We start from the raw sequence: 14437 nt of genomic DNA on the forward strand, positions 1-14437 counted from the left end.
TAAAAATCTTGTGGTCTTATTTTAATCAAGTTCTACATTCTGATTGCTTTTGGTGTTGGCACAGATGGAATGAAATGAAAATATGGGATGGATAGAGATGCTGACAACTTTGTCTATGGATGAATTTGTGCCAAACTGAAAGCAACCACTGCAGTGGAAAAAAGTGAAATGCAGAGATGACATTTCATTTCCATAGTGACATGCAAAACGTGTCAAGATGAAAAACAAAACATCTAATTACAGTGTGGGGTCGAGGGTGCAGCTGGAGCCTATCCCAGCAGTCATTTCATGGAGGGCAGGAATTCCCTGGACAGTTCTTCAGTTGGTCTGACTGCACGTCTTTGGACTGTGGGAAGACATCCACACACCAGGACACCAGGAGACCATGCAAACTCCACACAGAATTGGACCCTGGTCAAAAGTTTTTAAAGAGTTTTTTTAAAAGATATCCCACAATTGTCCATTATTGTCCTCTATCATTGTCGCCATTGACTCACATGAGTTTATCGGGACCATTTGTAAGCACGAAATTTGCTGTAACTGGACTTTTGGAAGTTATAGTTGAATATCCCTGATGTAAATTACACTACTCCTCCACTTACTAAAGTGTCTTTTAATTGCAAATATGAAAAGCCTCTTTAATCTCTGTATTGTGTATATTTGTATGATTACTATCTCCTGTCTTTCTTGCTGCATCTGGGTCAAGTATATACTTAGGCTCTAGCATATTTGTACCAGATATATTTACATTTTCTAGGATACATTTTCTAATTGGACAACAAAACACTTTTGTAAGTCAGTCTGGATAATAGTGTCTGTTAAGTCCTGTAAATATAAACTTATTGTATGTACTCTTTTATACAATACATACCATACGTTTACATTTAGAGGATTTAACACATCTTTTAGTTCAGCTTTAGTACCTTAGCGCCTTTGTCTTACCTGTGTTCTGTTATTCAGAGTGGCTCAAAATGCTTTATTCTTTGGATATTGTATGTTTGTATATGGTGAACAAATGGAGATAAAACAGTCGAAGGTCAGCAAGTAAGGGTGAAAAATTGAAGCAAGTGAATTGGTGACAAAATAATCTGGAAGAGCTAGAAGCATATAAGGTTTTCTGACTGGTAAACCTTTCTAGTGCTTTGTAGCATTTAGAGGTGGGCAATATGGCAAAAATATAATATTGTCATACATCAAGAAGTTTTCGCAATACATGATATGTTACAATATTTATTTTTTCAGACATTTGGTAAGTTGGAACAAAGAAAAAAGAACCAGCAGTGCTACATTTTAAAAGAAACTGTCAAAAACTATGAACACAATTTGTCAACATTTGGCAGAATGTACTGCACTTAATACAGTTGAACTAATTTTGCTTTCTTTAAAATGAAACATGCAGTCAGTGTTCTATAAGTACTGTTGATATGCACAACATGTTCCGAAAAGCATATTGTATTGCATTATGATGTAATTTATCACAATAATGATAAATATTGTGATATTGCCCAACCCTAGTATAATTTTTGCAAGGAACTTTTGGAAAGTGGCAAATATATTATACTAGTTGAATTGTTTTGAAATACCGCCGGTACATCAGCAGTGCAATAGTTCTCATGTTTATCTCTCATATCATATAAACTTTCCCATCCTGCTTTCATAGAAGTATTACTAGTAGTGACCTGGTTAATGACATTACTAGGAGCATTATGGACTCCACACTCTCAGAAATAAAAGGTATGAAACTGTCACTGAGGTGGTCTCCTCAGGGGTTCATCTCAGTACCTTTAGTCAGGGAACATAACTGTACCATAATCGTTTGAAATTATATTTTCTAAGCTGTATTGACTCCACACACCCCGTCTCGTCTCCAGGCTTTTTATTTTATTGATCTGTTTTAAAACTTTAGGTTATGAAAAGGTACAACTATGTACTTTTCCACTGGAAAGACTTATTTAAGGTGCACAATTAGATTTTAAATTGCATGGTCTGAATTTGACTGCTACATGAACACAGCTCAGGTTGTAGGAGAGGGAGATTAATTGCATTTTCTTTGTTCAAAAGAATGCCTAGTTGCGGTTATGCTGCTGATTTGTACATTAAATACTTAACAGATGAGTACTGAGAAATATTGTAATAGGAAGCTGTGCGAGGAGGTATAAGAGATAATTATAGCTCAGGTTCTCAGTGGAAATTCACAGTGGCAGAGCAGTGCTTTGCTCACAGGTGTAATTTCCTGGGGAGGGGGGGCATGGACATGGGCATGGGTATGGGCATGGGCCATGTAAACCTCCAGTATTTCGTTTTGATAATAATTTGTTCTGAAACATGACAAAAATATTAGATTAAATGATAAAGTAAATGCTGCCATAAAATGCATCACTAATATGATAAATGTTGATGAAAATTTTGTTGCCCTTCCTCTGGATCTGCAACACTTGGTTGTGCCCAGAATGGCAAACAGGACTGGGGTTGCACCTGTTTTGAGTAAATTTAGGCTGAAGTTTATGCGTACAGTCTACACAAAGACCTTAGTTAACTTTATAGCCATTCCTGACCTCCTTGGGGTCCTAAGCAAAATTCTGTAAAGGGGCAAATTCTGTAAAGGGGCTCATGAGCCATGTAAACCATTTGCAACTGCCACAGAGTCACACCTGACACTCCAGTACTCCCACTACAGTCCTCCCTCCTTTAAAACAGTTTGCTCCATCTATCAGTCTAAGAATCAGTAAACCTACACAGAACAGAGAAAGATAATACAAACAATATTTCAAATTACAGATAACCCTATTACTAATTTTATCAGCTGCATCAGACCCATTCAACTGGCTCCTCCCATTCCGCATAATTTGCGGGGTCCTACGCAACATGCATAGTGAGCATCTAGCGCCGACCGCGTCTGGTTAACAGTTAGTTTCAAACTATCAGTTTACTTAATTCGGTTGCACCACAAATTCATAGATCAGTGAAGAGATTTAGTTGGCTTTGCTTTTGAAGGAGTTCCGTTGTTCTCGCTTGGGACCCTAAAAATAAACGCTGGTTTACATTTGAAAACAAAGTAAAACTTCACATTTACTCTACATTTTTAAACAACTTGCAAGCCAACAACTCAGGATAACTAACATTATTTATACTAACCCACTGTAGAACAGAGGAAAAAAAACAAACTTTAAAAATATAATAACCAGTGAAGTCAGAGATCTCTTTTGTTAAGTCACTCTGACACCAAGGCGAAAGCTCTGCCCTTTTAAACTTTTCTTTTTCTTAGCTTCCACATCTCTCTGTTAGTCCACCCTCTTCCCACGACTGCTGTCTAAAGAAAACATATGCAGATTAGCCTACGACAGCGGTCTCCAACGCTGGTCCAGGGGAGCTACCTTCCCAGTTCCACCCACAATTTGCGACACCTGCACCAGCTAATCATCCTCTTCTCAAGTCTCTGATTGGCTGGATCAGATGTATTAGAGTAGTTTTTTAAAGGTAGGTCTGACAAGCCTTTTTTTTTTTTTACAGTGCAGAAATATCATGATGTAGCCATGAATTTAATTTTAATGTTAAGAATAAGAGGTTTGAAATTGATGGCTGTAGTCTGGGGAGATACTCAGACAGTTACCACCTTTAAGTCTATTCTATTAGACATAACCAAGTTAAATCACAGGTCAGGGAAGACATATAAAAAAAAAGAAGGTAGATTTTTGGACTGAAAGTATATTGGGCTGTGGGGGTCTTCCATACAGAACACTGTACATTGATCATCATCTTAGACTTTCAGCTTAAACAAAATGGGATGCACATTATAGAAGCAGCCGATACACTTTTCACCAATATATATGAACGTGTAAGGTCTCGCTTTACTATCTATAGACTATCTTGAGGTTACAGTTACAGTTAGGGTCAGGTTTATGGGTACGGGACAATGAATTCAGGCACCTATATGTAGCGAGTGTGAGATGGAGCTAGCTCATTCGTTGTGAGTACAGTGAAGATGTTATGCGACGCGTTATTTGTGGGCGGGGCTACGCTATTTGCGCTCGCGGTGTTGCTGACGCGCGACTGGATCTTCGGATACGCTCTTCAGACCAGAAGAGGAAAAGTAAGTACAGCGTTTCAGTAGTATATGATGGAATGATGAAGATGATGGTGATTTAGTGTTGTTAATATTTTGTTATCACATAGGTTACATTCATACTATTTATTATTATTGTTGCTGCTATTTTTTAACCATACAATTTTTATTAGACATTTTTATATAATGTAAACAAGACAAACATTAAATAATTAAATACTAAAATTATTATATTACAATATATTCTTAGTAAACTGTGTTAGAATAGTATAAATATCTTGTTACATTTATACCAATTTATCACTACATTATTATTATGTAATATTACAATTACATAATAATAACAACAATAACAATAATAATAATAATAATAATAATAATAATAATAATAATAATAATAATACCAATAACAATAATAATATTAATAATTAATATAGCTTATTATTAAATAAGTAATCATTACATTTCAAAATAGACATTGTTACTTGTTAATATAGTACATTATTAAATATTGCTATTTATATTATACTATCTGAAGTTTAATGACTTAATATGTACTTTATGTAGTTTTTATTAGTAGTATTATATTTTGTTTGTGTATTATCATAAATTCATTTGTTATGCTTTTTAATCCAGTTTTTCTTCAGCAAGGAAATAATTGACTTTATAAGTCAAAAAGTAGGTGTGTATTGATTAAGATTTTGTGCGCGGGAGTTTTAAACAACCAAAACTCTTCAGCTTAGGGCGAAGGTGCAGGAGGTGAAGGAGTAGTTTTGGTATCCATGCATCCCTAATTCAGTTTATGACTCTGCCAGAAAATAAACGCTTGAAAAAAACTGCTCTTATGTTTGAGGATTATTGTTCAGGATGTATTTGTTCTAAATCAAAACTTTGTGTAATGATCAAGTCACAGGTCTTAGAATCATTGAGATAGTTTTTATATTTGTAATGAAATTGGAGCCCCTTTAAACCCTGTCGTCAGGTACTCAGCTGTAAAAATGTATTCACTCAATATGACAAATGATTATAACCGACTTTTCTGAATCTTCTTTTAACACATCTAAGTAATGGATAGCCGACTTCATATATCGTAACTGCATTGTGGTCGTTGCAGTGGTAGATCTAGAAGGTTTTGTTACATTAATCTGCAAAAAATGGTAAAAACTCCAGCAGCATGTGGTGCCAGACAAACGTGTTAAATAACAGTAAATGAATGTTTTCTTAATGATAGTAAAAATTATGCAAAATTACACTCAATTTTATTTCTTAGAATTACTGCCTTTTACTGTAACTCAGTTTCCCTAGTTCAACTACTTATTGGCATACAGCATTTCACCATAATAATAAAAACAATAACGACCATTCAAACAAAAATGTCTGTAAAATACTGAGATTCTATTTCCGTAAATTAACAGGTGTTAAAATACAGTACATGTATGGTTTATTTACATGCATTAAGCATGTTATTTAAAAAACATATTAACCATGTTGCAGAGGTGGCAGGGAGTTTTGGCAGGGTGGCATGTTCATGTAAACTGTCCCTACTATCCCCTGACCGAGCAAAAAATAAATAAATAAATAAATAAATAAATAAATAAAAATTGCAAACAAACAGCAACCAACAATGCATACACATTTAAAAACAGATAGTTCTTCAAGGGTTCTTTAGTTAAGGCAGTGCTTCTAGTATGAACCATAAGTTCTGTAGAGAACCCTTTCATGATTAAATAATGGTTCTTTGCATGGTAAAATTGTTCTTCAGATTGGTGGAGAATGTGTGTGTGTGTATATATATATATATATATATAGCTACAGATCTCAAACATTGGGAGAATTTTCTCTTGCTAATCAAGGCTGGGTTTCCCAAATGAACAAAGATTGTTTTTAAAAGGTAGAACAAGCATCGCATCACACTGAACGCTCTTCCTTCCTGATAAGATCATTTTAACTATATATATATATATATATATATATATATATATATATATATATATATATGTATATATATAAATATGTATATATATATATATATATATATATATATATATATATATATATATATATATATCATTATGACCACCTCCTTGTTTCTACGCTCATTGTCCATTTTATCAGCTCCACTTACTATATAGGTGCATTTTGTAGTTCTACAGCCCCCTTTTACCCTGTTCTTCAGTGGTCAGGACCCCCATGGACCCTCACAGAGCAGGTACTGTTTGGGTGGTGGATCATTCTCAGCACTGCAGTGACACTGACGTGGTGGAGGTGTGTTAGTGTGTGTTGTGCTGGTATGAGTGGATCAGACACAGCAGTCCTGCTGGAGTTTTTAAACACTGTGTCCACTCACTGTCCACTCTATTAGACACTCCTGCCGTGTTGGTCCACCTTGTAGATGTAAAGTCAGAGACGATAGCTCATCTGCTGCTGCACAGTTTGTGTTGGTTGTCCTCTAGTCCTTCATCAGTGGTCACAGGACGCTGCCCACAGGACGCTGTTGGCTGGATATTTTTGGTTGGTGGACTATTCTCAGTCCAGCAGTGACACTGAGGTGTTTAAAAACTCCAGCAGCACTGCTGTGTCTGATCCACTCAGACCAGCGCATCACACACTAACACACCACCACCACGTCAGTGTCACTGCAGTGCTGAGAATGATCCACCACCCAAATACTACCTGCTCTGTGAGGGTCCATGGGGGTCCTGACCACTGAATAACAGGGTAAAAGGGGGCTAACAATGTATGCAGAGAAACAGATGGACTACAGTCTGTAACTGTAGAACTACAAAGTGCACCTATGTAGTAAGTGGAGCTGATAAAATGGACAATGAGCATAGAAACAAGGAAGTGTTCATAATGTTATGCCTGATCGGGGTATAGCCAACATTTTTTTTTTATGCAGGACAGTATGTGCATTTTTATAGCCTAGTTAATTAAGCACTCTAGATTTGTCCCTGACAGATATCAAGTTTGGATAAATTTGTTCAATATAACATTTCTGAAATCTCAAAGAGCAATGAAAGACAATGCACTACGGTAGCAAACCTTCTGAGGATGAGAGGTGTAACGAGCAGTAAGTGGTAAGGACTGTAACTGTAGTGATAATTGGCAAAGTAAAATAAAGAGCTTAGCTAAATAAGATTAACGTGTAAACTACTCAAATGATGATTTTGTTGCTTTTTGTATATCTGCAGGCTGAAAGTATCCCTTATTTGATTGAGTTGTATGCTTGGAAATAACTTGTACACACAAAACTAAAGTAAAATTTTACTGCTGGAGAAGAATGTTTTGAGTCCTGAAAGTGATCTCACAATGCTCAAGTGTACAGTAAAGGAATGGTTCTGCGAATAATCAGATTCACAGTTTTTCACTTACATGCTTGGTGTCCCAAAGCTTTATTACACACTCTGTAACCTAAAATTAGCTTAGCCAGTTTGCATTGAAGTCCCTATAGTTACTCAATAGTAAGCCTTAGTGTGTAATAAGCCTGGAATTTTAAGGGGTTAAGTACAATGTTTCTCAATGCATGATTACAAAGAATTTAGAGATTTACCATCTATAGTCCATAACATTCTAAAAAAAATTGAGAATCCAGAGAAATCTCTGTTCATAAAAGGCTGAGAACCAGTACTGACCTTCGATCTGTTAGACAACACTGCACTGAAAACTGCCATGTTTCTGTAATACTTCTGTTTTAACCACATGGACATGAAAATACTTAAGAAAACACTTGTGAGTGGACAGTTTGTTGCTGCATCTACAAATGCAAGTTAAAACTCTCCTAAAGAATGCAGATGTCATATATCAACAACATTGATGAACACCGCCAACTTCTCTGGGCTAAAGCTCACCTGAGCTTGACTGATGCAAAGTGGCAACGTATGCTGTGGTCTGATGAGTCCATCTTTCAAAATGATTCTTACTTGCACATCTATAAAGACACCATTAATGCTGAGGGTTGCATACACATTTAAGAGCCACATATGCTGCCATCCAGACAACATCTTTTTCAGGGACATCCCTGATTGTTTCTTCAAGACAATGGCAAGCCACATTCTGCATGTTACAACAGACATTTCACAGTAAGAGGGTGCAGGTGCTAGACTGGCCTGCCTGCAGTCCAGACCTGTCACCCATTGACAGTGTGTGGCATGTTATGAAGAACAATACACGAAAATGGAGACCCTGGACTGTTGAGCAGCTGATGTTTTATATCAAGCAAGAACGGGGAAAAGAATTACAGTTTCACAACTACAACACTTAGTGCCCTCAGTTCCCAAACAATAACTGAATGTTGTTTAAAGGAAAGTTTATGTAACACAGGGGTAAACATGGCCCTGTCTTCAGTAGGAAATCACGGGTAACATACCAGACCATTTCTTTGCTCTGTTTTTGTGATATGGAACACAACACCTTATTTCTGTAGATTTATCATTATCCTACATGCAACTTCTGACTCTCCTACAGTAACAAGCATATTATTAATGTGTATTAATGTATATTAATACATTACATGAATATTAATGGGCTAATACTATGTACCTGTGCAGTGACGTTTTTACAGTGACTAGAACAGTACCAGAAAGTAGGACATTATGTAGATTACACTGTTTTATATCCATGCCATTTTACTGAAATAATTATTATTTTAAGCAAATATTTGAAGACTGCATGTATTTGTGGAAACTTTGATGACTATTTACTTCTAGTGTTTGTTAGCACTGTTAGCCTAGCAGCTTCAGTTCTAAACTAAAGAAGCAAAACTTGGACACCAAACTGGTCCTTTAAGCCTTGGGTAAATTGTAATTGTTCAGGTGCCCAGTTACCAGCTGTTGAGAACATTTACTGTAAGCGCTGCCTGGGCAGGGGGAGGAACATCATCAAGGATGTTCCTTATCCTAACAATGGACTGGCAGGCATTACAGAAGCCTCCGCTCCAACACCAGCAGACTTAGGAAGAGCTTCTTCCCTGCACAGTCACTGTACTTTATATCCTAGTATTATTGCATTATTTATATTTGCACAGTCTATTACTGCACTATTCATATTTGCACCAACAATTACTGTACAAGTTTACTCTGCATATTTTTACATATGCTCCTCCCACAGGACATGCTACCTCATAGGACACACTTCCTCATTGTATGCTCTCCACTCACTCTGTACATATGTATATTATATTTATACTTGCATATCTGTATATTTTTTTAACCACTATACCGTCCCTCTGCACTCTATTTTTAAATAATACTGTATTTTGCACTGGTTAGATGCTAACTGTATTTCATTGGCTCTGTGCCTGCACTCAGCACAATGATAATGAAGTTGAACCTAATGTAATCTAATCTAATGCCAGTGGTCATTCAATAGAAATTCTCTTCAGTCCAGGCTTATGCTGCATTTTGCCCTCCATTGATTTCAATGGAGACAGTTGGCAGTTGTGTGCAGATGACTGTGGAAGAGGCAGTGTAGGAAGCAGGAGTGATAAGTTGAGAATTTCTTAAATTTATGCAACTGAGAAGCAAATTTCAGAATAGTAAAATGTCTAACAATTGCTGAGAGAAGTGATTTGCTTTATTGAAATTTAAATGGAGCATCATCTGAACTGGTCCTAAATGGCTGGAAGAGATCACTAGCTGATGGTTTCTTGGGGAAAAACCTCAAACCTTAGTAAGGCAACTACCAAGTAATAACAGTTAACCTGGACTCTTATAAAGCTATTGGTCTAGTACACATCTGTTTGCAGCCTGCAGCTGACTTACTTGCACTTTGATGCTTTATGAAGTTCTGGCCACATCAGGGGCCTATATTTGTCTACAGGATGTCTGCACGACAGCTCAACTTCGCCTTATAGGTCTCTGAGGTTTTTACATGATGTCCCTGCAGTGAGGTGGTAACAGAGTTTCATGAGACTACAGCTTAAGCCTTTAACCTGTCTACCCAACCAAAAGCAGAACAGTGAGAAAAAAAACAACAACAACAGTTTATTTTTCTCACCAATGTCTGAAACTACATTACTACAATGAAACATTTTAAAGTACTGTTTTGGTTTCTTGCACACAAAACAATCGCTCAAAAACACAATTAACAATTAGGTTAAAACACAAAAAGAATTAAACAATTTTTAAATAATCAGAATTGGCTTTTATTTTCTAAACAATTCAGATCAAGAATGCTGTTTGCTGACAGCTTCACCATAGAATGAACTGTTATGGGCTTCTAGCCATTAAGACTGCATATATGTTAAAAAGTAAGGTCGATTTCTAAAATAAACAAAACCAAGAAACCAAATAGTGAAAAATAAAGGATAACTACAGTGGTCTCTACTTAAGTGGCTGCTTAAGCAACGCTTAAGTGACACTTCACCTGCTACTGACTATACCTGTTTCACTGTCACACAACATTGCTTCAAGGCAACAAACATATTTAAGAAATATCTCATAAAAAATATGAATAAAAGTTACTGAATTAAAAAAAAAATAAACATGAGAATTGTATTTTGGATAGATAAAAAAATACGAAAAATAAATTTTCTTCTTTTGGTTTATTCAAAGTCCTCTCTTCAGTGTTAGCTCAGACACGGTTTAATTTTGCTCATCAAATTATGTTTATCAGTGTCCACACCCATATTTAACTTTACAGGTAATAACAAATACATTAACATTATTATAAAAAAGATAAGAGAAATTCTCAAACAATTACATATAAAATACAACTAATTTATCAAAATTATCTTTCAGTACAACTTGTTTCTTCATGGCTTGTTGTATTGGTCATTATAAGTGCACATATTATAAACATTGCTTAGTGGTGGCTTTTGAGGGTCCTAAACAGAGATGTCTTCAGTATGCTCTGAAATGGTGGGGCTGGTTTCAACCGGAGTGAACACGGCTGTGGTGTACTACAAAAGAGAACAAGCTCATGAGACTGTAGAGGAGAAGATCATTATAACACAGAAGAAGAAAAGGAGCTTGTTGTGTCTTTACCTGATCTGTGTGCTTTACAGGTTTTCTTGAACCTAAAAATCATAAAAACATGAACACTAATAAAGACTGTTTCAGGTCAAATCATACCTTATAATATAGGTATATAGGTAAATATAATTCAACTGTGTTTAATGGTTACAACTGAAAATGACAGAATGGCATGACATCACTCACATGTACATCCATATAGGCTCAGGAGAACGATTAACATCACAATAGTAACCAGACAGAAGACACCTGAGCAGATTATAATGTAGGGCATCCATGCAGCAGCTGTATTAATCACAGGGACAGTAGGGCTGGCTGTTACAGGGAGAAACATCACTTCTAAATTGTTTCACAAGAGAAAAAGAAAATATAAAAGTGATTAATAAAAAAGTGAAATTTAATATATTGACATAAAAGTAATTTAAAGGAAAATATAAAAGTGAAAATGTAAAAGTGATAAAAGTCATTTAAATCTAGGGAATTGACAGGTTTCATTCTGAAGACTGTATTTTGGAATTTACTTATATAGAAATAATTAAGTAGGCTTGACAAAGATCTTACAGTTCTTTATTATCGTTTTTGTACCATTTTCAGGGGTCACAGTTTTTGAGTTAGAACCACAAAATTTGAGCCTATATGGGATTAGTGTGCTTGTGCTTTTGGAACTGATGGCACGTATGCTTTCGGTACAGCGTTCATTCAAACACATTTTTTTTAATAGAAAACAAATGTTGAATGTTATATATATATATATATATATATATATATATATATATATATATATATATATATATATATATACACACACACACACACACACACACACACACACACACACACACACATATATATATATATATATATATATATACATATATATATGTAACTTTTGTCAAGTCACCTTACACATTTTCTCCTTTAAGGTTTTACTAATTATTGTAAATAATGTATGAAAAAGGGGAAAAATAAACTAATTGTGGACAATGTAAAAACTGTTGCTCTTACTTCCATTTACAGTGTCCAGGATTGTATCTGTGGAAGACAGTTACACCTTCAGATCGACACTTCACAATATTTATCACTTTATTTTAATCACAAACTAATGTCAGTCAAAACTTAGTCATAAAAAGTAGAGCACAATCAGCTCAATGTCTTACCTGAAACAGACACTTTAATGTTGTGGCTTTCTGATGCAGAATTTGATCCGGCAGCTGCACATCTATAAAGGCCATCATCCTGAACTGATAAACTCTTGAAGCTCAAATATGAGATGATCTCTTTCTCTTCTGCAGTAAACCACTCCTGTGTAACTGTTACTTGATCTGTTTCGCTGACTGGTATCGACTTGTCTGTATCTTTAATTCTGAACCATCTAACAGTTGGAATCTCCTCACAGTATGTCACAGGACAGGGGACTCTTAACAGACTTTTACTGGAGCCTCTATAAACAGTGTTCTTGCGAACTCTGACTGCAGGAACACACAGACCAGCAGGACCTACAGGGAACAGAAAACTGCAATGAGCTTCTAAAAGCCTAAAAAATGACATCTAACGGGGTTCAGCTAGTGCATGTTACCCTTCAAAGCAACAAAATACACTCCAGATGAAAACTGCCTGTCCAGTCTTAGAGCTCCACTGAGTTCCAACAAACCTGATGTGTTGTATTTTGTGCAAAAATCAAATGTTTTTCGAAATACTGATGGAGAAGAATGAAGTCAAAATCTGATAATCATTTATAACACTGGGTGTGTTATTGTCCTGTGTTTTTTACTGTACTTGTACATGCATCATTTCTGGAGCATACAAAATCAGTCCTGGCGTGGTTTATGTAAAGTGTATATGTGTATTCATATCTTTTCACTTTACTTCTCATTAAATTATCTTCTAATAACTTCACTAGGAAAAACATAAACCAACATTAAATAATGGATAATTTTAATTTAAAACAATTGAACCCTCTACAGGATGCTTTACTGAGAGCAATAAAAACTGATTCACTCTTGTATAAATGGGTTAAATTATTAAAATCAAAAACAATTTTCAAGACAAAAATCATGTGTGTGGGGTTCCTATTCGGGTACTTTGGTTTGAGGCAACATTGCGTGACAATAAAAAGAAAATGAAATAGGATGTGAAGTGAAAAAATATGGAAAACAGGATTTTAATGAAACATTTGGAATTAAACTGAGTAACTACACACCTAAAAAAGAAGGTTCTTCAAACGTTCTTTAGTAAAGAAAATGGTTTTATATAGAACCATGAACACTCAAAGAGCCCTTTGCATAATTAAAGCGTTCTTTGGATTGTGAAAGTGTCCTTCGGATTGATGAAGAAAGTGTTGTATATAGTTCTATACAGAACCTTTTTGAATAGTTTTCTATATAGCACCAAAAAAGGTTATGCTACTCTTACGACGTCAAGCTTGTAACGACAGAAGAACCCTTTTTGTTGCTATATAGCAGCCTTTTCAAAAAGGTTCTATATAGAACCATTTTCTTTACTAAAGAACCCTTGAAGAACCATCTTATTTAAGAGTGTACATAATTTGTTTGAATACTAAAAATGTTTTTAAAAAATCTATTTTATTGTTGTTTTCAAAGACATCATGATGAAGCTATGACGAAACATTTTACGGTAGTGTCATCCACGAGCTGCACCCTACTAGAACGAGGTCTTAAAATGCCCACCTTTGGTTCATTCAAACTCCTTTTATTGTGAATTTGTGCATTCTCATTAGTCATGTTACATAACTTTGTAAAGTGTGCATAGTGAGTATGTTACCCTGAGGCAACATTGTTCTGTAGAGGGTTAAAATAATTGTATCTATGAATGGAACGCAACCTGTGCTAAATGTAGAAAGGCTGACTTACCTTGTGCGTCTACAGTTACAAACAGACCAAAAGCCACAATCATCAGAATCATCAGAAGTGAGATCTCCATAGTGAATGAAGGGTTGATCTAATCTTTACACAGACGGGTTCAAAACTAATGCAGGTTCAACTTCAAAGCTTCACCATGCAGCCAATCACTGTGTACTCATCTCTGACAAAGCCCCCCTCTCTCTCTCTCTCTCTCTCTCTCATACACTCACATACACACACTGTGGTCAACACCATAATGTGGCCAACATCACGTTTTTCTATTTTTCTTTCACTCAGCATTGTTCTGCTGTTCTGCAAGATGTTAATTTTATATCCTTAATAAAATCTAATCTAGTGCTAAAATCACTCATCCTGACAACCATCTGGAAATGTATGAATACACAGTCCTTCTGTAATTCAGTCAAGCGCTCATGTAATTTAAAGAGAATTAAAGATCAATATATACTGTATTTATAATTGTTATGTTAGTACAAAATCACATTTTACTAAATTACATCTTGAACAGCACAGAGAGGCAGAGA

The 14437-nt window shown here is 35.5% G+C and overlaps 1 protein-coding gene across 1 annotated transcript; it reads right to left on the reverse strand.

Moving 5' to 3' along the window:
- Positions 1–10821: 10821 nt before the first annotated feature.
- Positions 10822–14097, reverse strand: LOC118810462 (B- and T-lymphocyte attenuator-like). The gene is made up of 6 exons (XM_036574245.1): positions 13905–14097; positions 12192–12530; positions 12040–12066; positions 11221–11373; positions 11047–11078; positions 10822–10961 (listed from the first exon to the last, which is right to left on the reverse strand). The coding sequence occupies exons 1-6, from the start codon at positions 13972–13974 to the stop codon at positions 10887–10889; spliced, it is 696 nt and encodes a 231-aa protein (XP_036430138.1). The 5' UTR covers positions 13975–14097; the 3' UTR covers positions 10822–10886.
- Positions 14098–14437: the final 340 nt, after the last annotated feature.

The sequence above is a fragment of the Colossoma macropomum genome, unplaced genomic scaffold (genome assembly GCF_904425465.1).
Source record: "Colossoma macropomum unplaced genomic scaffold, Colossoma_macropomum, whole genome shotgun sequence".
In the NCBI taxonomy this organism is placed as follows: domain Eukaryota; kingdom Metazoa; phylum Chordata; class Actinopteri; order Characiformes; family Serrasalmidae; genus Colossoma; species Colossoma macropomum.

Excerpts from the sequence above, each read along its gene's own strand:
- LOC118810462 (XM_036574245.1), bottom strand. The coding sequence starts at position 13,974 with ATGGAGATCTCACTTCTGATGATTCTGATGATTGTGGCTTTTGGTCTG. Across the intron at positions 12,531-13,904 it reads TGTAACTGTAGACGCACAAG|GTCCTGCTGGTCTGTGTGTT; the intron begins GTAAGTCAGCCT and ends TGTTCCCTGTAG. Across the intron at positions 10,962-11,046 it reads CTGTAAAGCACACAGATCAG|TACACCACAGCCGTGTTCAC; the intron begins GTAAAGACACAA and ends TCTCTTTTGTAG.